This window comes from Leptodactylus fuscus, chromosome 3 (genome assembly GCF_031893055.1).
Source record: "Leptodactylus fuscus isolate aLepFus1 chromosome 3, aLepFus1.hap2, whole genome shotgun sequence".
Classification (NCBI taxonomy): domain Eukaryota; kingdom Metazoa; phylum Chordata; class Amphibia; order Anura; family Leptodactylidae; genus Leptodactylus; species Leptodactylus fuscus.
The window spans coordinates 107533755-107548182 of NC_134267.1; the positions used below are offsets into that span (position 1 = coordinate 107533755).

General features: G+C 39.6%; 1 protein-coding gene across 1 annotated transcript in view; it reads right to left on the minus strand.

Annotated features, from left to right (window-relative positions):
• FIG4 (FIG4 phosphoinositide 5-phosphatase) overlaps positions 1-14428 on the minus strand; it is a 212580-nt gene that overhangs the window by 115649 nt on the left and 82503 nt on the right. Inside the window, exons 12-13 of the mRNA XM_075268134.1 lie at positions 4476-4609; positions 3671-3787 (exon numbers count right to left, since the gene is read on the minus strand). Of these exons, the coding sequence (XP_075124235.1) occupies positions 3671-3787; positions 4476-4609 (251 nt within the window). The remainder of the gene's footprint in view (positions 1-3670; positions 3788-4475; positions 4610-14428) is intronic.

Sequence of the window (14428 nt, forward strand, 5' to 3'; positions counted from 1 at the left end):
TATCTCTGAACTGCCTGGTGAGTTCCTTGGTCTTCATGATGCTGTTTGTTCACTAGTGTTCTCTAACAAACCACTGAGGCCTTGACAGTACATGTGTGTTTATACTGAGATTAAATTACACACAGCTGTACTCTATGAACTAATTACAGTAAATACTCGAGTATAAGCCGACTTTTTCAGCACAGTTTTTATGCTGAAAAAGCTCTCATCGGCTTATACTCTAGTCAGGGTCCACAGAGCATAGAAAACTGGAAGCACCTGCATAAATTAAATGAAGGGGGAGGTTTCTTTAGTGCTACTGCTCTGTGATTGGCTTGTCATGTAAGCTCACGTGACTGTGATGTCATCAAAGGTCCTGTAGAAACTAGAATGTAATATCTGCAGATAAGTCAGTGGACAGGATTCATTGCGTCTTATAGAAGATGTCTGTCGTATGGAGGACAGGAAGCTACAGTAAAGAGAAAGTAAAACACCGGTACCTGCTGTGCCTATTACTATGCCTATTAATGTCAGGAATTTGGGGTTATTAATTTAGTTTCAGTAACTCCATGTGCCTCACATTAATAGCAGTTAACCCCATCATGTCCCTCATATTAACCCCTGTGTGCCCCATATAAGGGTTACTAATATGTGAGAGACAGGGGGGCACTAATAAAGGACATTAATTATGAAGATACCTCATTATTACCTCGATATGTCCCACATATCAGTAACGCTTATGTGAGGCACACAGGGGGTTAATGTGAGGGACATGATGGAGTTAACTTCTATTACTATGAGGCACATGGAGTTACTAAGTTGTAATGCACATGACCAGACTTTTTATCTGCAATGGTGGATTTCCCCCCCTAGGCTTATGCTCGAGTCAATAAGTTTTCCCAGTTTTTAGTTGTAAATTTAGGGGCCTCTGCTTATATTTGGGTCTGCTTATACTTGAGTATCCAAAGAAGAAATTTTTTTACAAAAACATCCCAACTACACACTGTGTAATAAGAATCAAAAAAGAAAAAAGAAGTACACTTACATGCCCCAGTATATGTATCCACACGAGTGATGAAAAGGTGCACGGGATGTCTTCCCCCGTTGGAAGACCAGAGTCCGTATAGAAAAACCAGTTGCAAATTCTTTCCCAGCACGAAACACTCCACGGTGGTTATATATAAAACTTAACTTTTATTCTGCATCGTTGTACAGCCAATAAAAAAGTTTTTTCTTGCCAACATGATGTTATGAGTGGAAGAGGGTGCGTGCCCTATCGCCTACGCGTTTCGGAGGGTAACCTAACTTCTTAATTCGCAAACCTCTTGGGATCATGCGTTTGTCAATATAAGAGCTCAAAGTTTTCTGATCCCACCATGTTTGTATTTCCTGTGATCGTATTTTTTGGTATTTAGTTAAAAGTTGTGACATGTCATCCTGTAATGATATTTGGTCTGTATTCATATTAAACATCTCCGCAAATCTCTTATGCCTGTCTTCGTCTGAATCCATATTGGACCGCTGCGTTATGTTTAACCAGTTGTTAAATCAGTATATATAATCAGATCAGTATCTTGACTACTGGGGCTATGTAGTGTGTGATAATACTGGTAAAGATCGGTGTAGTTATATGCCCCAGTATATGTATCCTTCCAGAATAAAAAGAATTTGCTCCTCGGAAAAAGATTTCAGAGAACAAGCTCAAATTACACATGACAGACTATTATCACGGGGTTACCCAAGGTGGAGCATACTAAGAGCTAAGAAAATAGTAGATAAAAAAAACTAGAGAAGATCTCTTAAAACCTAAACAGGATAACTCAAGCAAAAGATATAAAGATGAAAATGTTTATTTTACCACTATGTTCAGCCAGAACTACGATGACATAGTGAAAATCGTCAGGAAAAACATCCCTATATTACATCAGGATGAGACCCTTAGCAAAATATTAGACAAAGGTTGTAAGTTTATCCCCAAAAGAGGACGCTCTTTAGGTAACTGGTTATCCCCAAGTTATTTTTCATCGAAAATTAACTTCTATACATGGCAGGATTTCCACAAAATGCATGAACCAATCATCACTTACCTGCTTAATTTTTCTAATTTCCATCTTATTGAATCTCTTAAACTGCGATGAGAAATAACATCTGATTTTATGAGCATGCGCAATTTATGGAACTACGGTAATGACATACACATAACATCAAGGAATAACTATGTTCGATAGCAGTGGCTGGAGCATGCGCAGATCCAAGTATTATGACAAATGCCATCTTTGTTAAGGGAATCTACCAAACACAGCTGCGCATGCTCACTCACTGCTTTTGCTCTGTATGAGAGAGCTCGGGCAACGTAAGGTATGTGGTCGTATGAATTAGAATGCATACTCCCCATATGATACCATAATGTGTCCTTGGATTTCACATATATATGGCCCCGTCCTACTTGCTTAGAGTTAAAACACTATAATCAATGTTTTCTCATTCATTTACTTCCTGTAAACTATACTTTTGGTATTATGGAATGTGTATTATGGTAAATGTGCGTTACAAAAGTTACATTTGGAATGTATACATGTTTTTTTATGCATTTCACTTTATGAACATACTTACCTCATCGTATTTATTTTTTCTATGATGTTTTTTTGCAATCATCTATGTTAACCTGTCCTTTTCCTCAGCTGCTTGCACATGATTACATTGATTGCTGCTTCCGTGATCACGAGAACGGAAGAGGTTGAGTTTCTTTTATGCTTTTTACCTTATTTAAGTGTGTTTGTTTAGTATGTTTTTCATGCCATGACTAAGGAGGTTACCCTCCAAAACACGTAGGCGACAGGGCACGCACCCTCTTCCACTCATAACATCATGTTGGCAAGAAAAAACTTTTTTATTGGCTGTACAACGATGCAGAATAAAAGTTAAGTTTTATATATAACTAACGCGGAGTGTTTCGTGCTGGGAAAGAATTTGCAACTGGTTTTTCTATACTTGAGTATATATGGTAAGTGACTTCTGAAGGCAATTGTGCGCAGTGGATTTCATTTAGGGATATCAGAGTACAAGGGGCCTGAATACTTTTGAACGTCACACTTTTCAGATTTTTATTTGATTAAAATTTAGAAAACCATGTATCATTTTCATTCCACTTCACTATTATCTGCTACTTTGTGTTGGTCTATCGCTTAAAACCTCAATTAAATACATTTGTTTGTGGTTGTAACATGACAAAATGTGAAAACGTTCAAGGCATATGAATACTTTTGCAAGCCGTTGTAAATAGGCTTCATGTCAAAACCCATTTAACAATTGTTTAACACTAGAAACAACAGAAAAACACACGAAAAATCAATCCACTGGATTTCCAGGTTATGATCAGTGTGGTTCAAGAATTTCTCAGAAATTAACAATTAATCACCTTCAGAAACTAGGAAGGTGAAACAGTAATAAATAAATATATTGTGATATAGATATTTGCTGTATCAGGCTACAAGAAAGAGTTCAGGAGCAGAATTTGCTGATACAGGAAGGCAACATGCAGTAGTGAAAGAAAATGCCCACAAATTTGCTATATTCAAGATAATCTATAATACAAAACAATTTAATCCAGTTAGCACAAGGTTTATAAATTATTACTAATCTGAAAGTAAGAAAATGATTACATGTCAATATGTAATAAGGCAGTACATACTTTTCATCAGGCCTTAACACACTGCAGTATGCATCTGGTCGATTAACAAAGAATCCAGTTCTCTTCACAACATTTTCAGCAATGACATTAAGTCGATCCAGGACATTACAAAGTTTGCTGAAATAAAGAAAAAAAAACCTGAAATTATTTGGTAACATGCAAATATTCTACCTAACACACACACACACACATATACATATATATACATATATATATATATATATATATATATATATATATATATATATACATACATATACATACACACACACACTCACGTGGAAGATCAATTGAAAGGCGTAGAAGTAGCAATAGTAGAGTAGTATATGCAAAAAGTATACGCAAAGTTTGTTGCATATAAAATTAGGGATATCCGATATGAGCCAGGAATGTATACTGATGACAAGAACCCAGAAAACCTACACGAAATTTGTAAAGCTGAGTTTACGTGGTGCTGAAAGCAATTTTTAGTAATGCCTACATGTTACTATGCATTTCACCTGTCAGTTAATGGCCATTCAATAGTGTGAAAGCAGCCTTACTAGCGTAGTAGGAATGTACTACTTACTACTCTAATTAAAAACTGCATTTAAAAAAATAAATAAAAATCGCTACATAAACCCAGCCAAGAAAAAAGATCATTCCTGTGCTAACTGTAAGAACTTCTTCAGGTTGGGGTCCTCTTTATAAGTACAATTATAATTTCTTACAGCTATTCCTACGTGTATTTAGTTTGAAAAGGGTATTCTAATGATAAAACCCCTTTAACTATGTGAACTAAATCTAAGTAACTTAATAACTTTACCTTTTAGTATACTTCGCCATATCCCATGGAATGTACACAATGCTACGATCAGGTGGAATAAACTGGTTTAAATAGGTAACTGCAGCAACCAGTTCATCACTAAGGATCCTCTCATGCCTTCTCTTTTCCCGTTCCTGTGTTAAAAAGGAAGAACATGTTACACATAATACAATTTGTTATATTTTATACATGTAAATAGTTGAAGCCTCTACTTTTGCTTTGGAAGGTGCATATTTATACTATCTCTTCCTATGCATAGAAATAGTGATCTCCATTTTATGTTTGACTTCTCCTATTTTATGTCAAACCTTTAATCCCAATCTCTTAAAAAGACACTTGTAAAAGATCACAATGACTGGTTGAGTAAAACACAGAAAATATAATGCTATGTTATTTATAGGGAAAATAACTGTACAGCAGTGTGTGATACCATTTAACACTCACTTAACAATTTAGCCTTCAAAGCTATACATTGAGAGGATTTCTGATGTATACCTCTGAGGGAAGACTGCAATATATGCCGTTTAGAGCGCGTAACACATTGAAATCAATGGGTTAAAAAACCTCCCACTGATTTAAATGTGTTACGCGAGTTAAATGGAACCCATTGAAGTCAATGGGATTCTGTTTTGCAGTGCTGATTCTGACACGAGTTACATGGGGGGCTTTTTCAGCACAAAAACTGTGCTTAAAAATTCGGCTTATACTCGAGTATATACAGTAATACCCAACAGGAGTCTTGTTGTCAAATTTTGCTGCTCGCCAACATGTAACAGATAAAACTTCTTGCTGTGCTAAGCCTATATACCTTACGCACCAGAGCAAGGACTCCCTCCCAGAAGACTTCTAACGAAGCACAAGACCACACATATGTAACAAGTGAACTCTGTTCATATCGTATTTGGGGCATTTAGAATCAGTTTGCATGCCCATATTTTGCAAAAATACCAGGGTTCTATTTGCTCTGTATTAGAGATGAGCGAGTAGTATTCGATCGAGTAGGTATTCGATCGAATACTACGGTATTGGAAATACTCGTACTCGATCGAGTACCACTTGCTATTCGAATGTAAAAGTTTGATGCAGAACCAGCATTGATTGGCCGACTGCTATACAGTCGGCCAATCAACGCTGGTTCTTCTCCTACCTTTAGAAGTCTTCTCCGTGCAGCTTCCCCGCGGCATCTTCCGGCTCTGAATTCACTCTGCCAGGCATCGGGCCTGGGCAGAGCCGAATGCGCAGGTCCGCTGCCCGATGCCTGGCAGAGTGAATTCAGAGCCGGAAGATGCTGTGGGGACGCTGCAAGGAGAAGACTTCTCGGGGGATCCAGCCCGACCCTCACTCGTGGACTTGGTAAGTATAATTTGATCGAATGTTGCCTACCCCTGAAATGAGCATTTTCCCCCCATAGACTATAATAGGGTTTGATATTCGATTCGAGTAGTCGAATATTGAGGGGCTACTCGAAACGAATATCGAACCTCGAACATTTTACTATTCGCTCATCTCTACTTTGTATATAAGATACATTTGCAACTTCACTAAATAAAAGGTCTGGTACCGATTCTAGTAATATAGAACGTTGTTCTGCACTCTGTATTGTAGATGAGGGTGCTGTTGTGGATGGTTGGTCAGAGCCGTATTCAATGCAGAGATAAATCCAAGCATTCAAAATTGTGGAAAAGACCTATCAAGGTTTTTTAAATTTATATACCGAATACTGCATAGTTATTACCATATATATTGCTGCATGAATGACGGTACTGATTTTAAAAATGGTGAAACACCAATAAATTATATCTTCACTTTGCATCACAAATTGGAGTACTTGGATTCATCTCTGCAATGGTACTTTCTAGGGTACCTACTCACTGTCTCTCTGATATAGGCCCTAGATTCTCCTCCCATTTTGCAGTTTATCAGACAGCATACAATTATAGAGAGCAGGGGCTTAGGATACATTTTAGATCTGATGGGGGGGGGGGGGGGCAATTAGTTAAAACAACACAATGGTACAATGCTACTTTTACAATTGTAAGTTTTCAATACTGGGACTAACAAAACCATATAACATTACCTCCAAAACACTGATCTCTGAAAGAGACGTTTTATAATGAAGTATTGGCAGACTCATTTTTTAGAGCCACTATTAAATATCTACACTATATTAGGTTTCCTGCTGAATAATGGCTCTACAACGCCTTTAAATAATTTAGTACTTTCCTATATTTCATATTGTCGCTTTGGAGTCTAATACTAAAATGTAAATGATTATGAGCATTTCAAAGAATCTTAGCCCCTTGAGAAAATCCCTACACAGACGGTTGCTATGACAATGGAAGGAGTTGTGCATGAAATTAAGATACCTAATTTCATGAAACTGCAGAATCATAAATGAGTAGGTGAAGAGGCATCAATACGGATGGGACTGAATTTATTAAATAATCTAACTTGTGTTAAAGCAATGTTGTTACACAGCCTCATGAGCTGTCTCTTGGGATGCTGTATAAAACAACTATGATTTAGCTATAAAAGCAAGTTTCTTCCTTGATATTTCAAGCTGCAAAGCTACCCAACATAAGAAACTGCATTAAAGGGGTTTTTCTATGTTACAGATTTTAATGACTTTCGAGTTGGAGTCAGGACCAGTTTTGGGTGGAGATTAAAAAGGTTACCGACTGACTCCACCTTCAGAATAGCATAAACTCACCTGGTAATAGAAGGGTCATCTTCACAGCTAGTAGCTCCTTAAAATTTGAGGACTTCCTACTCTATGTCAGATCCCACTGGCCCAAAAATTCTCCCCCAGAAGGGTGTGCCCCAGTAACAAGGACCAAAATGGTCACCAGAATCATGGGAGACCAACTGTAACAGGGAAGGTCTGCAAGGAGGTTATCCTCCTGGAGCCACCAGGTTAGAAAAGACCTTGATGCAGATAGGAGATGGAAGCTGTGGTCCAGAGATGAATAGGAGCAGTTCCAAATTTAAATTTATAACAAAATGAGAAATCTATAACAAAAATGATCTCATAGACAAGTGCACTAATAGGAAAAACATCTTTTTATCATATACCTGTATATCATTTCCATTTAAGTATGAATATGAATGGTTGATCAAAAGCTATAGCTGTAAGGGGCAAAGACTTAAATATAAATTAAGCATGTTGTGAGATCACACCCTGCACCCTCATTGATCACACCCTTCTAAGAGCATGTTTCCTTCTCCCTGGATGATGGTTCTCTCTATGCCAGAGTTAGAGAAGTTTGCTAACCATAAATCGAATTCCAAAGACAAGCTTTTAGGACGCGTCCTAAATTCTGCAGCAACACCTGTATTAAATGGTTTTATCTGCAGATCTCCGCACATCGTGACATGTAAGGGCGGGTTCACACCTGCGCCCAGTCTCCGCTTTGTGGGATTCAGTTTTCTGCCGACAGCAGTCAGTGTCCACCCATGAGCGTGAGGTTTTTTCTATTATTAACCAGAGACAAAGTCCTGCATGTCCGTTTAAAAGAAAAAAAACAAAAAAACGGTTTTGCCGCGGAGCCCAGAAGACGCTCACGGGCGGATACTTTGCAAACCCATTCAAATGAATGGGTTTGAAAACTGATTGTCTGTTTCAGTCTACTGTCCAGTTTCTCGGGCAGAAGACGGAAACCTGCAAAGTGCAAACCGGGCACAAGTGTGAACCCTCCCTTAGTGTCAAACAAGCAAGGCTAAGGCCACATGGAAATTCAGCTACTAAAATCTCCTGGCCCACCTTTTTGGAATTGATTGGTAAACTGCTGCTAAATCTCATCCACTATTCTATTACAGTACATTACAGCAGTGAGAATGTGGCAGCAAACCTTCTACAAGTACATCCTGTCTGACACCACCTTAAGGGTATATTCATAGAGATTTTTTTTTTTTTATCAAAAAATATACAGAATGAATTTGAGCAGACCTGGCCCTTAAATTTCCACTGTGATTTTGTAGTTTTTCTCCCATTCAACATGGCTTCTGTGTCAAGAAGTGACAGGTCATTTCTTATACCTTTGAGGATGAGGAACTCCTTACCGAATCTCATCCTTAGGCTCCGTTCTCACGGAGTAACGCGCCGCTCATTTAGACACGTAACTACGTGTCAGAGCGAGGCACTTCAAAATAGATCCCATTGACTTCGATAGGTGCTGACTTGCGCGCGCTACACATTGAAATCAATGGGTTATAAAGCCTCCCATTGATTTCAATGCGTAGCGCGCACAAGTCGGCACCCATTGAAATCAAGGGAACTGTTTTGAAACACCTCGCTCTGGCATGTGTTTACATGTCTAAGGGCCCGTTCACACGGAGTAAACGCGCGTGTATTTTGGCAAGATACACATGTAAAAATAAGACTCCGAATGACATTTTACATGTGTATTTTGACATGTTTTTTTACACGTGTAAAAAAAATTTATTGAAGTCAATGGGAGTCTTATTTTTAGACGTGTATTTTGCCAAAATACATGCGCGTTTACTCTGTGTGAACGGGCCCTAAATGAGCGGTGCGTTACTCCGTGGGAACGGAGCCTTATGCTGCAGCTTCTTAAATCTACAGCACTTCAAAATATGTTCTGAGTTTTTACTGTGGCTTTCACCCCTACCAATGAAGGTGAAATCTGCAAAAAAAACAAACAAATAATTTGCACTTCTCCTAGAAAGTTACTGCTGAGAAAAAAACCTTCTGTCTATAGGCGATTAAAAAAAAACAAACATAGTTTTGGGTTTTGTTTTGGTTTTTTTCCATTTGAGAGAAAATTATGGAAAAAAAAATAAATCATAAAACATTGTACCAAACAGAATAATGACTTAAAATGGCAAACAAATAAATATAAGCTTGGCTCATATGAGCAGCTCTTCAGCATTGTATAGCTCTTGTAGATAATTTACTAGTACTAAATTAGCATATTGTCGTCAGAATTAAGGAAGCCTGCTTTCTAGCAAAACGTGACTTCAAGCTCTATCACAGCCTGGGTCATAGTCCAAGCACATTTGTGAATACCTCTAAGTTTTCAAGGCCCACAAGAGATACTTTCAAATAGGAATGGCAAATTGCTGAACATAAGCTGTCTCATACAGCAATTCTGAGCTTAGTAGGGAACCCTGTATTTCAATTACTCCAGAAATGCATTAATGCCGGAATCCTGGTGTGGATGGTCTGTCAAAGCGCACGTTTTCATCCACACTACAATTGCCAAGTTATAATAAAAAACAAACCACTTAACAATTCACATGTCAGAGCCTAGTGATCCTTAGTTGTGCAGATGACAGCAGAGTCTATAAATAAAACACAGCATATTTCATTTTCTTCTACTGTATTTTCAGAGTATTAATCTGTCCTCACTATCACTAAAAATGTCCGCAACTCTTATCTGTCATAGGATAAGAGCAACAGATATTAATAATAATAGATTTGTAGATGCAGACGGAGCCCCCTCTATTTGGGGTCCATTCTCATTCACTCTATTGTAAAAAACGTGATAGAAGCGTTCTTCCATCATGTTTATTTACTTTTGTAATGCAAAAAAAGTCCAGCATACCCTAGTTCTTCTGTCAGAAAAGTAATAAACATGAAGAAAGCTTCCACCATGTTTTTACATTAGAGTGAAGGTAGATAAATGGTGCTCCATCTGCATCAGTCGCTCTATTGCCATATTAATACCAGTAGCTCGAACTTGCCCTTAAATTTTCATGCGCGTGCTGCTGAAAAATTTGTACACACTGTATGTTAAATTCGATTCACCTGAATTTCTAAAGGTTTCTGTGGCTAGGGATGAAATATTAATGATATCAGATCGGTGAAGGTCTGACAGCCAACTGTTCTCAGCAGCTGATACACAGTGAAACAAGAAGCAGCCAACTGGTCCTCTATGTAAGGGGGCATTCACATGGAGGAAAGTGGCACTGATTCTGGCCCGATAACTAGTGGCAGAATCAGCGCTGAAAAAAAAAAAAAAAAAGACTCCCATTGACGTCAATGGGTTCTGTTTTCCACGCAAAACACATTGAAATCAATGTGTTAAAAAGACTCCCATTGATTTCAATATGTTCCTGTTGGACTAAAGACACACTAGCTATTGCATCTGCTGGAGTGCTGTCACATTTATTGTTTTTTTATATTGATTGGAAGCAGTCATCATCCTCAGGATTTGCACCATATGTGGAAGAACAGCTTGGTAGCAGCAGCATTGTGGACCCAAATAGTCAGAGACAGGGACACAAAAGTGTAAACTGCCTGTCAACTTCTCATCTCACTAAAATATACACTGGGTCTGAACAGAAGCTGAAAATCTTCCATGAACAATTCAACCAGTTCCATCCCATCCTCAACCTGATGCTCAATCACTCCTTCTCTGAAATAAACTTCCTGGACACAGTCATCAAGATACAGGACAACAAAATTGAAACATCACTGTATCGGAAACCAATTGACCGCCCTACCTACCTAAGATGGTATAGCTTTAATCCGAAACACATAAAGAACTCCACTGTCTACAGCCAGGCCATCAGAAACCATCGCATCTGCTCAAACCCTGCAGATAGAGACAAACACCTTGGAGGCCTCAAAAACACATTCTTGAGGCAGGGTTACCATCCAAGAAAAATTGATAACCAAATCACCCTGGCCACCAGCATACCAAGATCAGATTTATTAAAATACAATACCAAACAGGAAAACAATCAGGTGCCCCTGGTCGTCACATACAGTGGGGCAAAAAAGTATTTAGTCAGTCACCAATAGTGCAAGTTCCACCACTTAAAAAGATGAGAGGCGTCTGTAATTTACATCATAGGTAGACCTCAACTATGAGAGACAAAATGAGAAAACAAATCCAGAAAATCACATTGTCTGATTTTGTAAGAATTTATTTGCAAATTATGGTGGAAAATAAGTATTTGGTCACCTACAAACAATCAAGATTTCTGAATCTCACAGACCTGTAACTTCTTCTTTAAGAGTCTCCTCTTTCCTCCACTCATTACCTGTAGTAATGGCACCTGTTTAAACTTGTTATCAGTATAAAAAGACACCCGTGCACACCCTCAAACAGTCAGACTCCAAACTCCACTATGGTGAAGACCAAAGAGCCGTCAAAGGACACCAGAAACAAAACTGTAGCCCTGCACCAGGCTGGGAAGACTGAATCTGCAATAGACAACCAGTTTGGATTGAAGAAATCAACTGTGGGAGCAATAATTAGAAAATGGAAGACATACAAGACCACTGATAATCTCCCTCGATCTGGGGCGCCACGCAAAATCTCACCCCGTGGGGTCAAAATGATCACAAGAACGGTGAGCAAAAATCCCAGAACCACGCGGGGGGACCTAGTGAATGAACTGCAGAGAGCTGGGACCAATGTAACAAAGGCTACCATCAGTAACACACTACGCCGCCAGGGACTCAGATCCTGCAGTGCCAGACGTGTCCCACTGCTTAAGCCAGTACATGTCCGGGCCCGTCTGAAGTTTGCTAGAGAGCATTTGGATGATCCAGAGTATTGGGAGAATGTCCTATGGTCTGATGAAACCAAACTGGAACTGTTTGGTAGAAACACAACTTTTCGTGTTTGGAGGAAAAAGAATACTGAGTTGCATCCATCAAACACCATACCTACTATAAAGCATGGGGGTGGAAACATCATGCTTTGGGGCTGTTTCTCTGCAAAGGGGCCAGGACGACTGATCCGGGTACATGAAAGAATGAATGTGGCCATGTATCATGAGATTTTGAGTGCAAACCTCCTTCCATCAGCAAGGGCATTGAAGATGAAACGTGGCTGGGTCTTTCAACATGACAATGATCCAAAGCACACCGCCAGGGCAACAAAGGAGTGGCTTTGTAAGAAGCATTTCAAGGTCCTGGAGTGGCCTAGCCAGTCTCCAGATCTCAACCCTATAGAAAACCTTTGGAGGGAGTTGAAAGTCCGTGTTGCCAAGCGACAGCCCCAAAACATCACTGCTCTAGAGGAGATCTGCATGGAGGAATGGGCCAAGATACCAACAACAGTGTGTGCCAACCTTGTGAAGACTTACAGAAAACGTTTGACCTCTGTCATTGCCAACAAAGGATATATAACAAAGTATTGAGATGAAATTTTGTTACTGACCAAATACTTATTTTTCACAATAATTTGCAAATAAATTCTTACAAAATCAGACATTGTGATTTTCTGGATTTTTTTTCTCATTTTGTCTCTCATAGTTGAGGTCTACCTATGATGTAAATTACAGACGCCTCTCATCTTTTTAAGTGGTGGAACTTGCACTATTGGTGACTGACTAAATACTTTTTTGCCCCACTGTATAACCCCCACCTGGAGACGCTGAGAGGAATCACACGCAAATTACATCTGCTACTACAAAAAGACCACCGTCTAAAATCCATATTTTCAGACCCCCCTCTCCTGTGCTACAGACAGCCACCAAACCTCAGGAATATGGTTGTCAGCAGCTCACTATCACCTCCAACTAACACAGGAACATTTCCATGCAGACAGAAAAGATGCAAAACCTGCCCTCACATACTGACCACTGACAGGATAGAGATACCAAACTCTAACAGGGAATATAAAATCCCAGGTACGTTCACCTGTAACACACCTAATGTAGTGTATTTGATAATATGCACCAAATAAAAATAAATAAATGTGTCACCATGTTCAGATACCTGTAACTTTTTCATATTTAAAAGTATGTAGCTGTTGTCAGATCTACTATGTTCGTTGTCAGATCTTCTATGTTCGTTTTCGTAGTCTGATTTCCTCGTACGTCCTCTTTGTTTTTGTTTGGTATTTCCCCACTCTTCTTTTGTGGCAGTCTCCCTGGGACTGTCTTCCCTGACCTGGTTCTTTTTTCACTTTGCCTTAGCGAAGTATATATGCTATATTGACGTACTGGCTGACGTACCCCCCTCCCCCGCCTGCCTTTGTTGTATGCGGCCTGTGTGCCTTGCTTATTGATTTCTCTATTTTGTTTGTACCTTACATTATTGAAAAACCTTTAATAAAAATTGATTATACATAAAAGTATGTAGCTGGCTACTGCGTCTTTTTATGTGGGATAAGATGATATTTTTATTGATACCAGCATTGATTGGCCAGTGTACAGCATTCGGCCAATCAACGCTGGTTCTGCCAGAGGCTCGTCTGTGAGGAGGCGGAGTCTAAAATCGGACCACAGCAGTCTCCATTGTTGTCCGATCTTAGACTCCGCCTCCTCACAAATGAGCCTCTGGCAGAACCAGCGTTGATTGGCCGAATGCTGTACACTGGCCAATCAACGCTGGTCAATGCATTCCTATGAGAAAAAGTAAACTCCCGCATAAACACAAGCTGCCAGCTCTTGCGACTAGCAAAGACAAGCCTGCTGCAGAACCAGCGTTGACTTGCTGAATGCTGTACACTGTATAGAATTTAGCAAATCAACGCTGGTTCTGCAGCAGGCTCGTCCTATGTTTGCAGTCAGTAATGAGGGATTGGTTGTAAATGCATTACCACAGTATGAAGCTGATGTAGAGGTTGATGTAGCAGAGCTGGATTTGAGTCAGCTTGCATTACATACAGAGGTACCGGACTCCCTATCTCAGCCCTTATCAGCCAAATTCAATTAAACGACAAATTCAATTAAACCAACTGATAAGTGGAAGAGCAGGAGATAAGAGCTCAGAAATCCCGGAACTCTCATCTCCCCTATCTGAGGAGCTCTGTTGCTTGTCTGTGTCAGAGACATGTACAGCTCATAGCTGCACCCAGCACTCAGCGCCTCCCTCCCTCCCTATACAGAGTATAGCATTCGGCCAATCAATGCTGGTTCTGCCGGAGGCTCATCTGTGAGGAGGAAGAGTCTAAGATCAGACCACAATGGAGAATGCTGTAGTCCGATCTTAGACTCCGCCTTCTCACAGATGAGCCTCCGACAGAACCAGC